This window comes from Notamacropus eugenii, chromosome 2 (genome assembly GCF_028372415.1).
Source record: "Notamacropus eugenii isolate mMacEug1 chromosome 2, mMacEug1.pri_v2, whole genome shotgun sequence".
Taxonomy (NCBI): Eukaryota; Metazoa; Chordata; class Mammalia; order Diprotodontia; family Macropodidae; genus Notamacropus; species Notamacropus eugenii.
In genome coordinates this window covers 287,535,104-287,550,620 of record NC_092873.1, presented here as the reverse complement: position 1 = coordinate 287,550,620, position 15,517 = coordinate 287,535,104, and the positions used below count along the sequence as shown (strand labels likewise).

Sequence of the window (15,517 nt, the reverse complement as noted above, 5' to 3'; positions counted from 1 at the left end):
CCTACATGGAAAGACAATATTAGTAACTCTTGAAACTATTGAGTATCTGGGTACTGGGTGGGATTACACACACATACATGCACACACATAGAGACAGAGTGCGCAGAGTGAATTGAATAGGATGGGATCATATCTTAAAAAAAAATGAAATCAAGCAGTGAGAGAGAAATATATGGGAGGAGAAAGGGAGAAATGGAATGGGGCAAATTATCTCATAAAAGAGGCAAGCAAAAGACTTTTTTAGTTTGGGGAAAAAGAGGGGAGGTGAGAGAAAAACATGAAGTTTACTCTCATCACATTCCACTAAAGGAAGGAATAAAATACACACTCATTTTGGTATGAAAACCTATCTTACAATACAGGAAAGTGGGGGATAAGGGTATAAACAGGGTGGGGGGGGATGATGGAAGGGAGGGCATAGGGAGCAGGGTGCAATTTGAGGTCAACACTCACGGGGAGTGACAGGATCAAAAGAGAGAATAGAAGTAATTGGGGGCAGGATAGGATGGAGGGAAATATAGCTAGTCTTATACAACACAACTATTATGGAAGTCATTTGCAAAACTATATAGATGTGGCCTATATTGAATTGCTTGCCTTCCAAAGGGAGGGGGTGGGGAGGGAGGGAGGAAAAGAAGTTGGAACTCAAAGTTTTAGGAACAACTGTCGAGTACTGTTCTTGCTGCTAGGAAATAAGAAATACAGGTAAAGGGGTATAGAAAGTTATTTGGCCCAACAGGACAAAGGAGAGGATGGAGACAAGGGCAGAGAGGAATGATGGAGGAGAGAGCAGATTGATGATGGGGGCAATTGGAATGCTCGATGTTGTGGGGTGGGGGGAGGGGACAAGGGAGGAGAAAATTTGGAGCCCAAAATTCTGTGAAAATGAATGTTAAAAGTTAAATAAAAATAAATAAATAAAAAATTAAAAAAAATTAAAAAAGAAATAGTGTGATTAGATGACTGAGCCAAGTTTCTTCAACACTGTGTACCCACAAGAATGAATCACTCTGTTAGACCAGGATCATAGGTGGCAGTGAATTGCAGAAACTGGGAAGAAAGATAGGTTGTTGAATCAAGATAAAGCCAGGAATAAAAACTTAAGGGGTCGGCATATGTAAAGAACTGGAAGTTATAGGTAAAGATGATGGGAGTAAGTAGTCAGAAACCAGATAAAGTCAGAAAGATGGGAACATATTAGGTATCAGTACTCTAGACAAAGCAAAAGACCAGAAACCAAGCACAGGGGCAGAACCGCAGATACAGGGTATCCTCCATAAGGAGAGATTGGAACAAAGGTGGATTTTGCCTATTTCCACTTTGCCCTTTGGCTCTAAGAGTTCTTGGAAGTTTTCTTTTAAGATTTCTTGAAATATGATTTCAAGCTCTTTTTTAGGAGAGGAATGTCATGGCGTTCAGGTAATCCAATGATTTTTAATTTTTTTTCTTCATGATCTATTCTCAGGTCAGTTGTTTACTTTAAAATACTTACTTTTTTTAAAAAAAAATTCAGTCTTTTGATTTTGTTGTAATATTTCTTGTTGTCTCATAGAATCCTTGGCTTCTATTTGGTGCATTCCAATTTTTAGAGAGTTTGTTCTTGGGCAAAATTTTGTCCATTTTGTGCCAAACTGTTAATTCCCTTTCCAGTTCTTTTCTTCCATGGCTCTCATTTGTTTTCCAGTTTTTTCTTCTTGCACTCTCATTGCATTGCATTGTTAAAGCCCTAAAAGGGGCTTTTTTTTTTTTGAGCTCACTTCTTTCAAGAATTCCAATTGAATTTGTGCTCAATCTGTATTTTTCTTTGAGACTTTGTTTGTTAATGTTTTGGACTCATTCTCTTCTGGGTTTGTGTCTACAGCTTCCCTGCCACCATACTAGCTTTTTATGATGGGGTCCTTTTTTGTTTATTCATTCTTTCAGTCTCCTTCCAGTCTAATTTAGATTTGATAGGGCTGGGCTCCTCAGCACTTCTGCAGGGAAGGTCTGTACTGCTCCTGTTGAGGCTTTCTTAGGGTTGTTGAGTGTATGTTGTTCAAGGCATGTTTGAACCCCAAGCTTTCAGTGCTTCTCCCCAAATGGTCTAATCCAGGGCAAAGTCTGATTGCTGCTCCTCCCTTTCCCTCACCTTCAGAACCTAGGTAGATGGATGCTGGACCCACTCTAAGCCAGCCAGAATCCTCTGCTGTGCTCCTAGGCTCTCTGAAGCCACTGTGCTACTACGGGTTTCTGAGTCTGCTCCTAAGTATGCCATCTCTGGGTGCAAGGGGGACCTTCCTCAGTTCCTCCTGGATCTGTGACTTTTGACAAATCTGCCAAATTCCCATCGTGAGGCCCCTGGTATGGGCCTGGGACCTTCTCTTGCCATGCTGCTCTCTCCCTGTGCTCCTGGCCAAACCCTGTCCCTAGAAGTTACAGAGCTCTCTGTCTACCTGGGCTGAGAAAATGACACCCTGTGACTTTTTTTTCCTTGAATTTTCCCATCAGCATTCAGTCCGGTGCATTTTCTAAATCCGTTTTGGGGAATCTAAAGTAGAGCTCCTCGTGTCTCTCTGCTATGCCACACTCCTGGTTTTCCCTCTGCTGATCCGCTTTTAGTTCAGTAAACATTGAGTGTCTACTGTGTACAAGGCATCGGACTAGGATCTGGAAAGAAAACACAAAAATCCCTGCATTTGAAGAGTTTATGTCTCTAGGGTAGATAAAACAGGGACCAATGAAGATTAACTGGGGATCGGGACTCATGCAATAAAGGGTTTTCAGATCAAGCATTCCTGTCTTGAAATCCCAGCTCTGACTCTGCTCAGTCTCCATCCAGTTTAAGCATTTTCCCACCCAGAAAAGGATTTTCCTTCTTTAGGCAGGTGTTGGTTTCTTCCCCATGGGTTCCTAGAGACTGATACATTTGGTTCCAAACTGTGATTTGAATCTTTCTTTCTCCCCCACAGGAGAATTTTGGTCCCAATGACCAATGAATCAGAGTGACCACTCCAAACTGTCATTTATAAAACTGAAAGAAACTAATTTTCCCATATAAACAGTTACCCTCACCCATGTTGTGAACTTATTTATTCTGATTTCACTACTATAAGTTTCTTAGTTACAGTATTTGATATGGCGGACTCTTTGACAGTAAAATTGTGTAGGAGGTTTGGGTTTCAGTTTTATCAAAGGAACTGTTATGTCTTCCAGTCCATCTTTGCAATTTCCCCCTTCTCCTTTATTTAGTTTTTCTCTTATTCAGTTCATTCTACCTTGATTAGATCAATTGAACCATGACTTGTTTGCTAATTATATACAGCTGTATATTATTTGAAACCTTTTCTGCTTCAATTGAGTAATCTTGTGGTTTCAGCTCAGCTTTGTTTACTTCCTCTTAGCAGAAGAGATTTTCTTGAAGTAGAGGTAGAACAAAACATACTTAAAACCTTTATTTCCATAAGGTTATCTCCCTTTTATTAAAATTATATAAGATTTCTTGATAAATACAGTGACATAATTTCGTTCTCAATTCTCTGACTTGGCAGTATCAGATGAGACATAAAAGGTATCCTCTGCAAAATTATTTGCCTAATTCAGGAGGTTGTCCTGTGTAGCCTCCAGATAGAAGAGGGATCCCCTAGAGATGTTGAGGGCTTCTACCTTATTTATAGATGGCATTGAAGTAATTTCATTAAGTTCTTCAGTGTTACGGGGCCTCCTTAATAAGATTCATGACTCAATAAAAAGAGAGACTTCATCTTCTCCAGAATATTCAGAATAGTGCATTTTATAGTTAAGAAGGAACTGGAACCAGGAGATGTACATCAGCTGGGAGATAGCTAAACAGTGATGGTACATGAATGTAAGAAATTATGAATATTACGGATGAAGAAAAGCATAGGAAGACATATTCAAGCATGATCCCAAGGAAAAGATAACAGAAGATCCCAGGGTATCTCTTGACTACTAGTGCTCACTTTGCTTAAGAGGTCCCCTTGTCCCATTACCCATCTTCTGCCTACCTTTGTGGGTATTTCTGGGGTAGAAGAGATTTATCATTAGTTTTCTTGATCATTATTTGGTTTGGTGGAAACTTGAGGGTTTTTATTATTAATAATAACATTATTATTGTAGTGCTCCAAAATTTGCAAAGCACTTTACAAATATCTCATTTTATATTCACCACCTTGTAAGATAAGTGCTGTTATTATAATTTCCTTTTTACAAATAAGACTGAGGCAGGCAGCAATTAAATGATCATACAGCTAGATTTGACACATAGTCCAGTCACACATACCAGATCTGAACTTGCATCTTTATGACTCTAGGTTCAGTGTTGTATCCACTGCACCATCTAACTGCCTTTGTGTTTTGTTGGAGAAGGTACAGGGAAATTAGGCACCCATCCCCTGTTCAGGTATCCATTTTGGCAAGAGACAGTGACATATAATCTTGTTATAGATATATGGCAGTTGTAAAATTAGTCACAATACAAAGCAATAAGTGTTATGTGCCTGGAACGGATAACAAATACTATATGAATGAAAGGATGAGAGGGTGGAACGAGAGTCTAATTAGTCTAATCAGAGAACACTGCTGGAATTAGGATCTTACCTGGACTTTGTAGGTTGAATTTTGATAGGTGAAGCAAAAAGGAAAAAGTATTCAACCCGATGAAATGACAGGAGCCAAATAAATACCCACAGTTCAGAAAACACAAGGTATGTTAGACTAATGGACATCAACTAAAGGGTTCACATAAAGGGTAGGAGGTAATACTGAAAATGTAATCTGAGACCAAACCATAAAGGACCTTGAATGTTGCCCTAAGGAGTTGAATTTTATTCTGGGGACCATAGAAATGGTTTGAGTAGAAGAGTAACTTGATCATAGCAGTGATTTGGAAAGACACATTTGGTGGTAATATATAGAATGGTTTGTATGGAAGAAATACTGGGTCAGTGAACTTAGAAGCTAAGTAAGCTATAATTGAGATTATAAAGACTTAAACTAGGGTGGTAGAGGCAATGGTAGTAGGCAGTAGATTTGAGAAACATTTTGAATGGACAACAGGTTTAATTTTTAGGCTCAAAAATTATATTTTATAGGATCATATTTAGAGCTGGAAGGAACTTTAAAGATCTAACTTACCAAATAAGTTTTTATTAATAGAATTTGTTTTTATAGCTTCTGCGTTTTCCCCAAGGTATCCTCCCCTTCTAGAGAGCCATCCCTCATAACAAAGAATGAAAAAAAAAAGTTCAGCAAAACTACATTGAAAATGTCTTGCTATAATAGCAATATTTCACATTCATTGTCCCCTACCTTTGGAAAGAAGGAAAGGAACTGGCTTCTCATCGCTTCTTCTGGACTAAACTTGGTCATTATAATTTTACAACACTCAGCTTTCAATTGTTTTGCTACTATTCTTTCCATTTACATTGTTCTTTGTTGTTTAATTCTTTTTCAGTCATGTCCAACACTTTTTGTGACCTCTTTGGAAATGTTTGCCATTTCCTTCTCCAGCTCATTTTACAGATGAGGAAACTGAGGCAAATGTGACTTGCCCAGGATCACCTAGCCAGTAAGTCTCTGAGGCTAGATTTGAACTCAGGTCTTCCTGACTTCAAGCCCAGTGTTCAATCCCCTGGCTGACCTTGCTGCAGTTATGTTGTTGTAGTCGTTGTGTGTGTTGCTTTATTGGCTCTGTTTACTTCATGTTGTATAAATTCATCTAAGGCTTCCCATGCTTTTCTGAATTCATCACATCCTTTGTCTCTTACAGCCACAACAGTATTCCATTACGTTCATGTATTACAGCTTATCTAGTTGTACACCAGTCAGTGGACATCTCCTAAAGTAACATTACTGGCTTGTAAAAAACAATGAATGATGAATGCAGAGAAGCGAGGGAAGTCTTATAAATTTTCAAGATGCAAAATGAAGGAAGCAATGTACGCAGTGACTGCAACAATGTAAATGGAAAGAACAAGTATCAGAAAAACCCAAAAGTGAATATTGCGAAATAATCAAGAACAAGCAGAGCTGGAACACCAAGAGATGAGAACACTCAGCCCCCACCCCTTTGCAGGAGTGGAAGGTCAGCAAGTGTCGTATGTGACATTTCCAGATTTTTTTCCATGTATTGATGCTATGTTGATTTTTTCCTTTTTCTTTTTGTTGTCCCTAAAAAATATATGGAATGTTTGTCCAGGAGGGGAGGAATACTAGGGAAACTATGGTGATGAAAAACATCCCCAAAAATCAATCAAAATGTATTTTTAAAAAATTGTGCTGTAAATGTTTTTTTGTGTGTGATACTTTATTTTATCATTGGCTTAATAATAATAGCTAGTATTTACTTAAGTTTTACACAACTCTATCTTTACACTAACTTATTTGATTCTCATCACAACCCTGTGAGGTTCTATTATTATCATCCTCATTTTGTAGATCAGGAAACTGAGTTCTGGAGAGATTTAGTGATTTAGCCAGGGTCATCCAAACTCATGTCTGAGTCAGGATTTGAGCCAAGGTCTTCCTGACTCCAAGTCCTGAGCTCTAGCCATTGTGCCACCTAGCTTTCTCCATGTCCTTGGGATATATACCTAAAAAGGGAATCTCTGAGTCATAAGTTATGAACATTTAGTTACTTTTTAACATAATTCCAGGGCTTAGCACAGTACCTGGCATATAGTAAACACTTAGCAAATCTTTATTGATTGGCTAATAATTCCAAATTACTTTCCAGAATAGTTGTACTACCGACCTTAGTTTGCTGATTATTGCCTTCTTTTGTTATTTGCCAATTTGTTGGGTATAAGGTGAGACCTTAGAGTTGTTTTGATATGTTTTATTTCATTTCACTTTGACCATTTATTTATTGGGCAGTGGCTTTTTGGCTAAAATATATGGGTTAGTTACATATATTTCTTGCATATCAGACCCTTGTTAGTGATATTTGATGCAGATTTTTTTCCCCAGTCAATTGATTCTCTTCTTCTATGAATTTAATTTTGCTTATAGGAAAAGTTTTTCAGTTTCATATAATTGCAATTATCCATTTTATCTTTTGTAATTACCTTTAGTCTTGGGTTAGTTAAGAATTCATCCTCTTATCATCACTGTAAAAGATATCTTTTTATTTTTATTTTTATTTATTTTTTGTTTTTATATTTTATTATTTTATTATTATATATTATTATTTTATATTTATTAAATATTTTTATTTATTTATTTAAAAGATATCTGGTTCACTTCCAGTTTTTTTAATGATATGACTTAATATTCAAATTTCATAACAGCCAATATTTATATAGTATATTAAGGCTTACAAAGCATTTTACATGCATTATATCATTTGATCACATCCATTGAGATAATATTTGTAAAGCACTTAGCCTATTGCGTGGCACATAATAGTTGCTTAATAAATGCTTGTTTACTTCTTTCGTTCCATGTGGAATTTGTGGTGGTATATGATAGAAACTGTTAGTCTAAACCTGATTTCTGCCAGACTGCCTTTCAGTTTTCCCTTCATTTCTTGTCATAAAGGGAGTTCTTACCTGTGTAATTTGTTTGGGGGGTTATTGTACATTGCTTTATTGAATTGATTTCAAATTGTTCCTTGTCTGCTCTTGTTTCATTAACCAACTTTCCTATTTTTTAACCAGTACCAAATAATTTTGATTGTTGCTTTATAATATAGTTTGAAGCCTGAAAGTGCTATTCCCTCCTTCCTAATTTTTTTATTGCTTCCCTTAATAATATGAATTTTTTTGTTTCTCCAAAATGGGAGGGTTTTGTCTCAATAAAGTATTTCCTCCATAGTTTGGTATAGCACTAAATCTATATAACATCCTAGGTTTTACTTACATTTTTTTGTCACATTGCTATGGTATCTTTTAAAATTGTATTGGCATGGTTATGTTTTTTAAAAATATTCCATAATTTGCAAGAAATATGAGAAGACATATGAACTGATACAAAGTGAATTAAGAAGAACCAGAAATAGATTATTCTCAATGACTTGCAATAATGTAAATGGGAAGTACAACAAAGACTGGATGCTGTGTAATTATGACTGTGGTCAGCCTCTGAGAAGGGATGAGAAAATGTACCTCTTTTCCTTCTTGGCAGAGTTGGGCTCTAGGGGTGTGAGCACTGTAATAGTGATTGGTGTACTTTTTAGTTTTTCTGAGCTGCATTTCTTTGTCTTTCTTTTTTAATCTTTTATTACAAATTATGATTCCCAAGGGAGGGAATAGGGATATATTTGGAAATAAAATTTTAAAAATTTTGTGAAAGAAAAATATCAAGAAAAAATTTAATTAAGAAAAGTGTTCTGTTATTTGGACCAGCCTTAACTCTAGATTAGTGATGTTTTGCTATGTATTATACAGAGTCATCTAAGAAGCCATGAGCCTTTTTGATAAGGCAGCTCAAGTTTATTTTCCATCCTTGGAAATGAACAAGGCTGGAGCTTAGTAGGCTTGGGTTTTTTTCTTGACTTCACTGCTTGAAATATTCCCATGCCCATTGTGTTGTACAGGAACTATTTAACTTTTAAAATCATAGAAAGAGAGCCAGCCCCTTACACTTAAAGGAACGTGTTCTTTTTTTTAAAAAAAAAGGTTGTTTTTTTTTAAAGGAATAGACAAAGATGGATTATAAAATATTCCCTCACTATCTTGTGTTAATGTTTTTGTTATTGGGTGCCAGGAAGGCTTATGGTTGATGAACTGGACGTTGAGGAAGTAAAGACAGAAAACTGAGGAGAGATGGACGGACAATAGCTTGACACAAAAGATGGAGATGCTGTAAAGGGGGAGGAAGGAAGCAATAAACAGAGGAATGGCTTCTTACAGAATGTGGGGGTTTTTTTTAAAGATAACATCTTATCAGCACCCTCCCTACTTTCCAGGTCAGAGGTGGGGCCAACTCAAAGAAAAAACATGTCATAATTAATGGTGCTGTCATATTTAAAATAATTTTCTGTTCCTTTAGAAATGTCATTTCTGACCAACATAGTAAACCCTAGGTGTCAGAATTTTTTAAAACATGATTGCAGACCTTTGTCGGTGACACTTTGGAAGGTAGGTTGACTACCTTTTCTCCTAGGTAGTTCTGTAATTCTTTTGCACTTGGAGACCTGGAGTAGAAGTATACCCCTAACATAGTTTTTCCTTGGGATTATCTCTAGTTCTGACCTTTGTTTAGTCACTTACTAGAATTTACTTTCATTTTCCCTTTCATCCCAGCTAAGGTGTTAGAACTAAAAATATAGATGAATTATATTTGTTGTGAAAACCAGATTTTTTTCATTTATGACTTTATGTTTTAAAAAAGAAAATACTAAGAGATATTGAAGTTGAGAAAAATAATATGAGGACGGAACTAAAGAACAAAAATAATTGTAAATTCAGTCTGTGTTTCCAAGGTGAATCTTTGGATGTTGCTTTCTTTGCTGTATAATCAATGAACAGAATTTGGTTTTGCATTGTTTAGATGCAAGTGAGAGCTTCTAACTCCAGAAGTGTTATAAGGCAGCTCTCTAGGATATTTACATGATTTAATAATAGCAACAATGTGTGCTTTGGGGCTTCATTGGCCTTGTCTGGATGTGTAGGAATTAGCTAAACTGTAGGGCGTTGCCTAAAACTAGAAGGCTATAGATCTGACAGGACCTAGACTTTCAATGAGTCTTACAGACTGACAGTGAGTCTTACGACCAGACCAAAGCAACCACAAATCACAGAGCTACCATTTGGGGAATTCTTTTCTTCTATTCTAGTGAGTTGTTGCCAGTGAGACCCTTGTTGGAAAGACAGCCTGGGTTTTAAATCAGTGCTAAACCATGTGGTTTGTATTTCAGTTTTTGTGGTAGCCTCTGCATATTCCCACTGTTGAGTCTCAAGTGACTGCTTCAGATGATTTCAGTGACTTTGAGATTGATGAAGTGAGCATCTGGCCTTGTTGTGTATGTAGCCAATGTAAATTGCTGTGCAAGTTTCAAGACTTTAGATCCACATAAACCAGCCAGGTCTCACTTTTCTTCAGATGAGTAGTTTATAAACAAAACTGAACTTTGTGTTCCCTGATACTCATGAGATTCACTTATAGCATCCATTGATAGTTGGCCAGTAGTGTTTTTTGAGAACCCACTGTGTGCAAGGCATTGGCCATGCTGCTTAAAGCATACCTAGAAGATCTAAGATATCTAAGCTCACAATCACAGGATCATAGGATGTCAAAGAACCAAAAGGGCCCTTCGAGATCATATAGTCTTTTTAAAAATTTATTATCTTTTGTTTTCATATTACTTTTATTTCTGACTGCAATCCTCCCCTTCCCCTTACCTAGAGAATGATCTCTGGTAACAAAGATTTTTTTTAAAGGGGGGAGGAGGGGAAGCAGTTTTAGCATAGCCAACAAAAATGTCAGCCTAGCCTAACAATGTATGTAGTGTTCCACACCCATGCCCCACCCCCACCCCAAGGGAAGGCTGTGCACTTTCTCTTGGCCATTATAACTAACACATTCGGTTTCTTTTGGTGATATTCTTTTCATTCACATTGATATAGTCATGGTGTAGGGGGTCATCCCAATTCTTTTTATTTCACTTTACATCTTTTATAGAATTGTTTTCTGGCAGCTCTGAATTCTTGATGGTCATGGCTTCTTATAGCGCTGTAATATTCCATGATATTTCATGTCTCATATAGCACAGTTTGTTTAGTCATTCCCCAACTTGTGGTTTTCTACTTTATTTCCAGTTCTTTTCCATCACAAAAAAAAAAAATGGAACTGTGGATATTTTGGTATATATATAGGACCTTTCTTTCTTTGACCTTCTTAGGCTATATGCCTAGCAGTGGGATCTGATTCAAAGAAAAGAAGCATTTTAGTCACATCTTAAGAATTGCTTTTCAGGACCAATTCACTGCTCCATCAGCAGTATATTAGTGTGTCTGTGTTTCTAGTGCCTCTCTAACATTGAGACCATCTAGTCTTACATGATTAAATAAAACCCCTTGCTTTTACAAATGAGAAAACTGAGATTATGTGAGAGAAATGACTTGTCCAAAGTCATGTAGGTTACTAAATAGCAGAGCAGGGATTCCTCTTCTGAAAGACCTGGTCTAGCTACAGGTTCTTAAAGCAAAGAATATAGAAATGTAAAGGAGGAAGAAGTGAAATATTGATAAATTTTAGGTCCCTTCTCAAAAGTAAGTGCAGAATAATGAAGAGAGAGTGAACTAGAGAGATCTGCCTTCAGTTCTGTTGTTTGAGACTTTTGGAGGTGGTAGTCATGAGTCAGCAAATTTGTTGGCAGATCTGGTATTTTGTAGGTGAAGTGTTTGGGAATTAGAATAGGAAGTAAGTGTATTTTCATCATCATGTACTGTAGTCCTGCTGTGTGTCGGACACTTTAGTCATTGAGGGTAAGAAGTTAGGAAAGATGGTTCCTGACTAGCCAGAGGGCTGGTAGAAGAGTCAGGAAACATACTTAAATAGCAACACTTACATTTCTAGTTTAAAGAGATAAAAAAAAAAAAAACAACTTTGAGCAAAACCTAAAAAAGCCAACCTATTATTTCCACATTTCAACATCTGACCACACTTTGGGTTCTAAAGAAATTTTAAGCGAGATGAATGATAATCTCTTTCCCTTCCATTTTCAGTCTCCAGTATACTAAGGTTCTATGGTTTATTTTGCCCCTAGATTAAGAGTTCTAGCCATAAGGACCACTTGTCATCTTGAATCATGCAGAAAGCAAAAGGAATCCAAAGATTGTTTAACTGCATATCTTAGAAAAACTGGGAAGATTAAAATTGTCCTCATTGTGTTAATAGCTTAATCACAGTTAGGTACAATGGGTTAATTTTTTTAGGTTAATCAAGTTTTACTGCCTGATTATAAATGTTGGCCCTTTTAAAACATTTTCAATATACTTTGCTATCTCTGTCTTTTAAGATGATTGGATAAAAGCAACCAAGTTCCCCCAGCTGTTACAGGTAGAATGCTCACTTGCATAGCTTGTTTAGAGAAGGGAATAGAATGAGGAAATAGAGAGAAACTTAAATTTTCCAGGACACTGAATGTCAGAATTAACCATTTAAATCCTGTGATCCCCATATTCTCTTCTAGGAGTCGAAGTCTTTTTCTCTATTGGCATTCCTTTAATTCTTGGTAAGGAAAGAATTGTTTTCAATTGTTTGAGTAGGTCAAGAACTGGTATAGGATTTGTGTAACTCTTAAATAGATTCATTTTTTTTTTCCATTTTATTTCTTGCAGCATGTATTTGATGATCTCAGTGGCTCAGTATCTCTGTCATGGGTTGGAGATAGCACTGGGGTAAGTAACCTAGTGGTCCCTTGTACAGTATGGTTAGCAAACATATTCAGTTTTAGGATTGTAAATCTTATATGTCATTTTGTTTTTAGCATTTTTCCTTCTTTGTGGAAAATTCATGTGTCTAAAGTACAAAATAAGAGGGAGCTATAGTATTTATTGTCTCTGTAGAAATAAAAGAATGGAATGGTCATTTACTCAATTCTTGTGCCTTCAGTATGGTCTTCACCTAAACCAGTTTTCTGCCTAACATTAAAAAAACACTAGAAGCTTCCAACTTCAAAAATGCTTTCTTGAGAACTGATTATATATTTTGAGACCACTTTATTCCTGGAAGATAGTGACTTTAGCAAATTCAAGATCTATGACCAGAAGACCTGAGACTGATTATCTTCAGGTTCCTGAAGACTGCTTAAGATTAAAATGAGTAGGCAGAAAGAGAAACAGTGTGTTGGGGGACCTCCAGAAAAATGGGGACATTGGGGAAGATGGCAGAGCACCTGCTAAGACAGAAACCTAGATCCCACTTGTCATATCCCCTGTCTGTAATAGTTCCTTCCTCATAATAGATTATTACTCAACTGCTTCTACTGAATAGCTGTTGCTACCTTTGCACTCTTGGTCATCAAGCGCTGCTTGATATCCCTATCTCAAGCCTCCTGGGGATTTTATCACACAGATATTATTTGTTAGATAGTGGGAGCAGAGAAATAATTTAAGAATACTTCCTTAGTTAAAAGACCAGTACTAGTGTCTCCTTTTTTCTCAGGGCAATAGCAAACTGACTTTCCCTAGTGATTCCAGGTTTTCTAACCTGCCTAACACCTATCCTAAAGTTGGAGCACTTTCAGTGTCCACTGTAGACATATTGGCTTCACTATTACTGTCTGCTGACAGTAATGCCCCTATCAAAGCAGTGGAGCATCAGCAACCTGAAGAAGTACTATAGTACTACACAGCAGAACAGGAGTAGATAACTATCTCCTATATATTAAAATCTAAGAGTAACCCCAGTTTCTCTTGTAGAAGTTGGAAACCATTCCAACTTCATGATTTAAAGTCATCTTAAAAATTTTGGTGAGACTTCATGTTTGACTCAGAATAACTCCTAACATGATGAAAATTTGAGGTTTGACTATTGACATGTATTATTTACCAGTAAGTGTTTTATTTTTGTAATAAATCCATCTGAACCAACTGTTGATAGCTTGCTTTTGTCTCTCTCCAGGTCATTCTAGTCTTGACCACATTTCATGTACCATTGGTAATCATGACTTTTGGACAGTCTAAGCTTTATCGAAGGTGAGACTTATAAGTGTATTTGAGAAGTGAATACACATTTGAATATTGGCAGCCTTATGACAAAAAAGGACCTACCAGGTGGCTCAAATCTTCACAAGTCTGTGCACATGCCCATGTTGATTGTAGTTGCCTGAGTAGTTAACATCATTAAAAGAAAGAACTCCTTCCAAGGGTACTGGCTAGTTCTGTTGGAATTGGTGAGTTTGAATCAGGGACAGAACAATAAAGATCCTATGTCTCTGGGAACTGTGCTAGATGTGTAAGGCCTAATGTGCTGCTTGTTTATGTTAAGGAAGTTTGAGCTTTATCTAAATTTCTGTTATCTAAATTTCTCCATTCGTACAGGGTATCCCAGAAGTTGTAGAGCAGTTTTAAGCTACTTAAGCTGTTCTAGCTTAAACATGCTACAAAAGCTTTTGCTTTCCAGCCATGCATGCCAGTGTCAGCTCCCACCAAGATATCAAAGAGATATAGCCCCACAGATGTTTTAGAGGTTGTCTCAGTCAAAGAATCCTTAAAAAGTCATTACAGTTTAGTCCCATGTGAAGCTCAAGTTCAGTCTTCTGGGACTGTGGAGAATTTGTGTTAGACCTTGACCCCGACTAGTGGCTCTCAGACGTCAGCTTTCATAGTGACCCTTCTGGCAGAGTGATATAAGTTTGCAAATAATAAAAACCAGTGCAAGATTAGGAAAGGATTATTAAGAATTCTTAGTATTTTACAGGAAGACGATCTGTTTTGTTTTGGAGAGCAATAAATACTGTTTCTTGGATTTAGAAGAGGATTTTTAAGATCATTTAGTTTGCTTTCCTAATTTCTAACCAACGTGGTGCAAAAGAATGAGCACAAAATTTGAGGTTTGAAGACCTGGGTCTAGATCTAAGTTCTGCCCCATCAACCTCTGAGCCTCAGATCCCTTATCTGAAAAATGAAAGTCTGACCTATATGACTTCTAAGATCCCTTCTATAAATCTTTGATCCTATGACTCTTCCTAAACATAGACAATTTATATTGCTTTTTTGGGGGGGTAGGGTGATGTTGGAGATTTTGTAACCACTCATTTCATTCCAGTGGATAACAGGCCTTACTGTCAAGAAATTTTCCCTCATGTCCATCTAAATTTCTTAGGAAGTTTACTCTAGTTTTAAATTATCTGGTTTTTATTGGTAATTGAAAACATTCTCTATATAAGTAACCATGTTTGTAAAAATTAGTAAATTCTTTTTCAGCATTCTCCAAATTGGATTTTCCTAATTCATCTTTATGTTACATTGAAAATTTCATTATTTTAAATTATTTTTTAAAAATAAATAAACAAATATTAAGTACCTATTGTCTGCCAGGTCCTCCTGGGCACAGGGAAATGAGAAAGTCCTTGCCCTCAATGAATTTATATTCTGTGGGGGTGAGGATACAGCATAATCACAGAGAAGTAAATGTAGAATAAATACAAATAAATAGAAGTAGATTTGGGGGGCTGGCAGCATTCATAGCAGTGGGAATTTGAAAGCTCTTCTTGAGCTGGAGTTAGGGATTCCAGGGCATGAAGGAGAGCATTTCAGGGATGGAAGGCAACCTGTTGGAAAGCTCAGAGACAGGGGGTGGAACATCATGTACGGCCAACAGCAAGGAGCCAATCTGGCTAGAGCATAGAGCTCACGATGGGCAGCAACATGCGATGTGCCGGGAGAGATGAGCTGGAGCAAATGCCAAAGGACTTTCAACACCAAACGAAGAGCTTATCCAGAGGCAATAGAAGCCACTGAAGTTTGTGTAGGAAAACGATGGCCCAGGCCTGTACCTAAGGAAGATCACTTTGGTGTTTCTGAGAAGGAGGGATTGGTATTTGAGGGTGCATAAACCAGGTAGGCCAAAG

At 37.0% G+C, this 15,517-nt stretch overlaps 1 protein-coding gene across 2 annotated transcripts in view; it reads left to right on the top strand.

Moving 5' to 3' along the window:
* SORT1 (sortilin 1) overlaps window positions 1–15,517 on the top strand; it is a 67,426-nt gene that overhangs the window by 19,766 nt on the left and 32,143 nt on the right. For both annotated transcript variants that reach the window (XM_072644239.1, XM_072644238.1), the window contains exons 2-3: window positions 12,282–12,341; window positions 13,567–13,640. In XM_072644239.1, coding sequence (XP_072500340.1) covers window positions 12,282–12,341; window positions 13,567–13,640 — 134 coding nt within the window. The remainder of the gene's footprint in view (window positions 1–12,281; window positions 12,342–13,566; window positions 13,641–15,517) is intronic.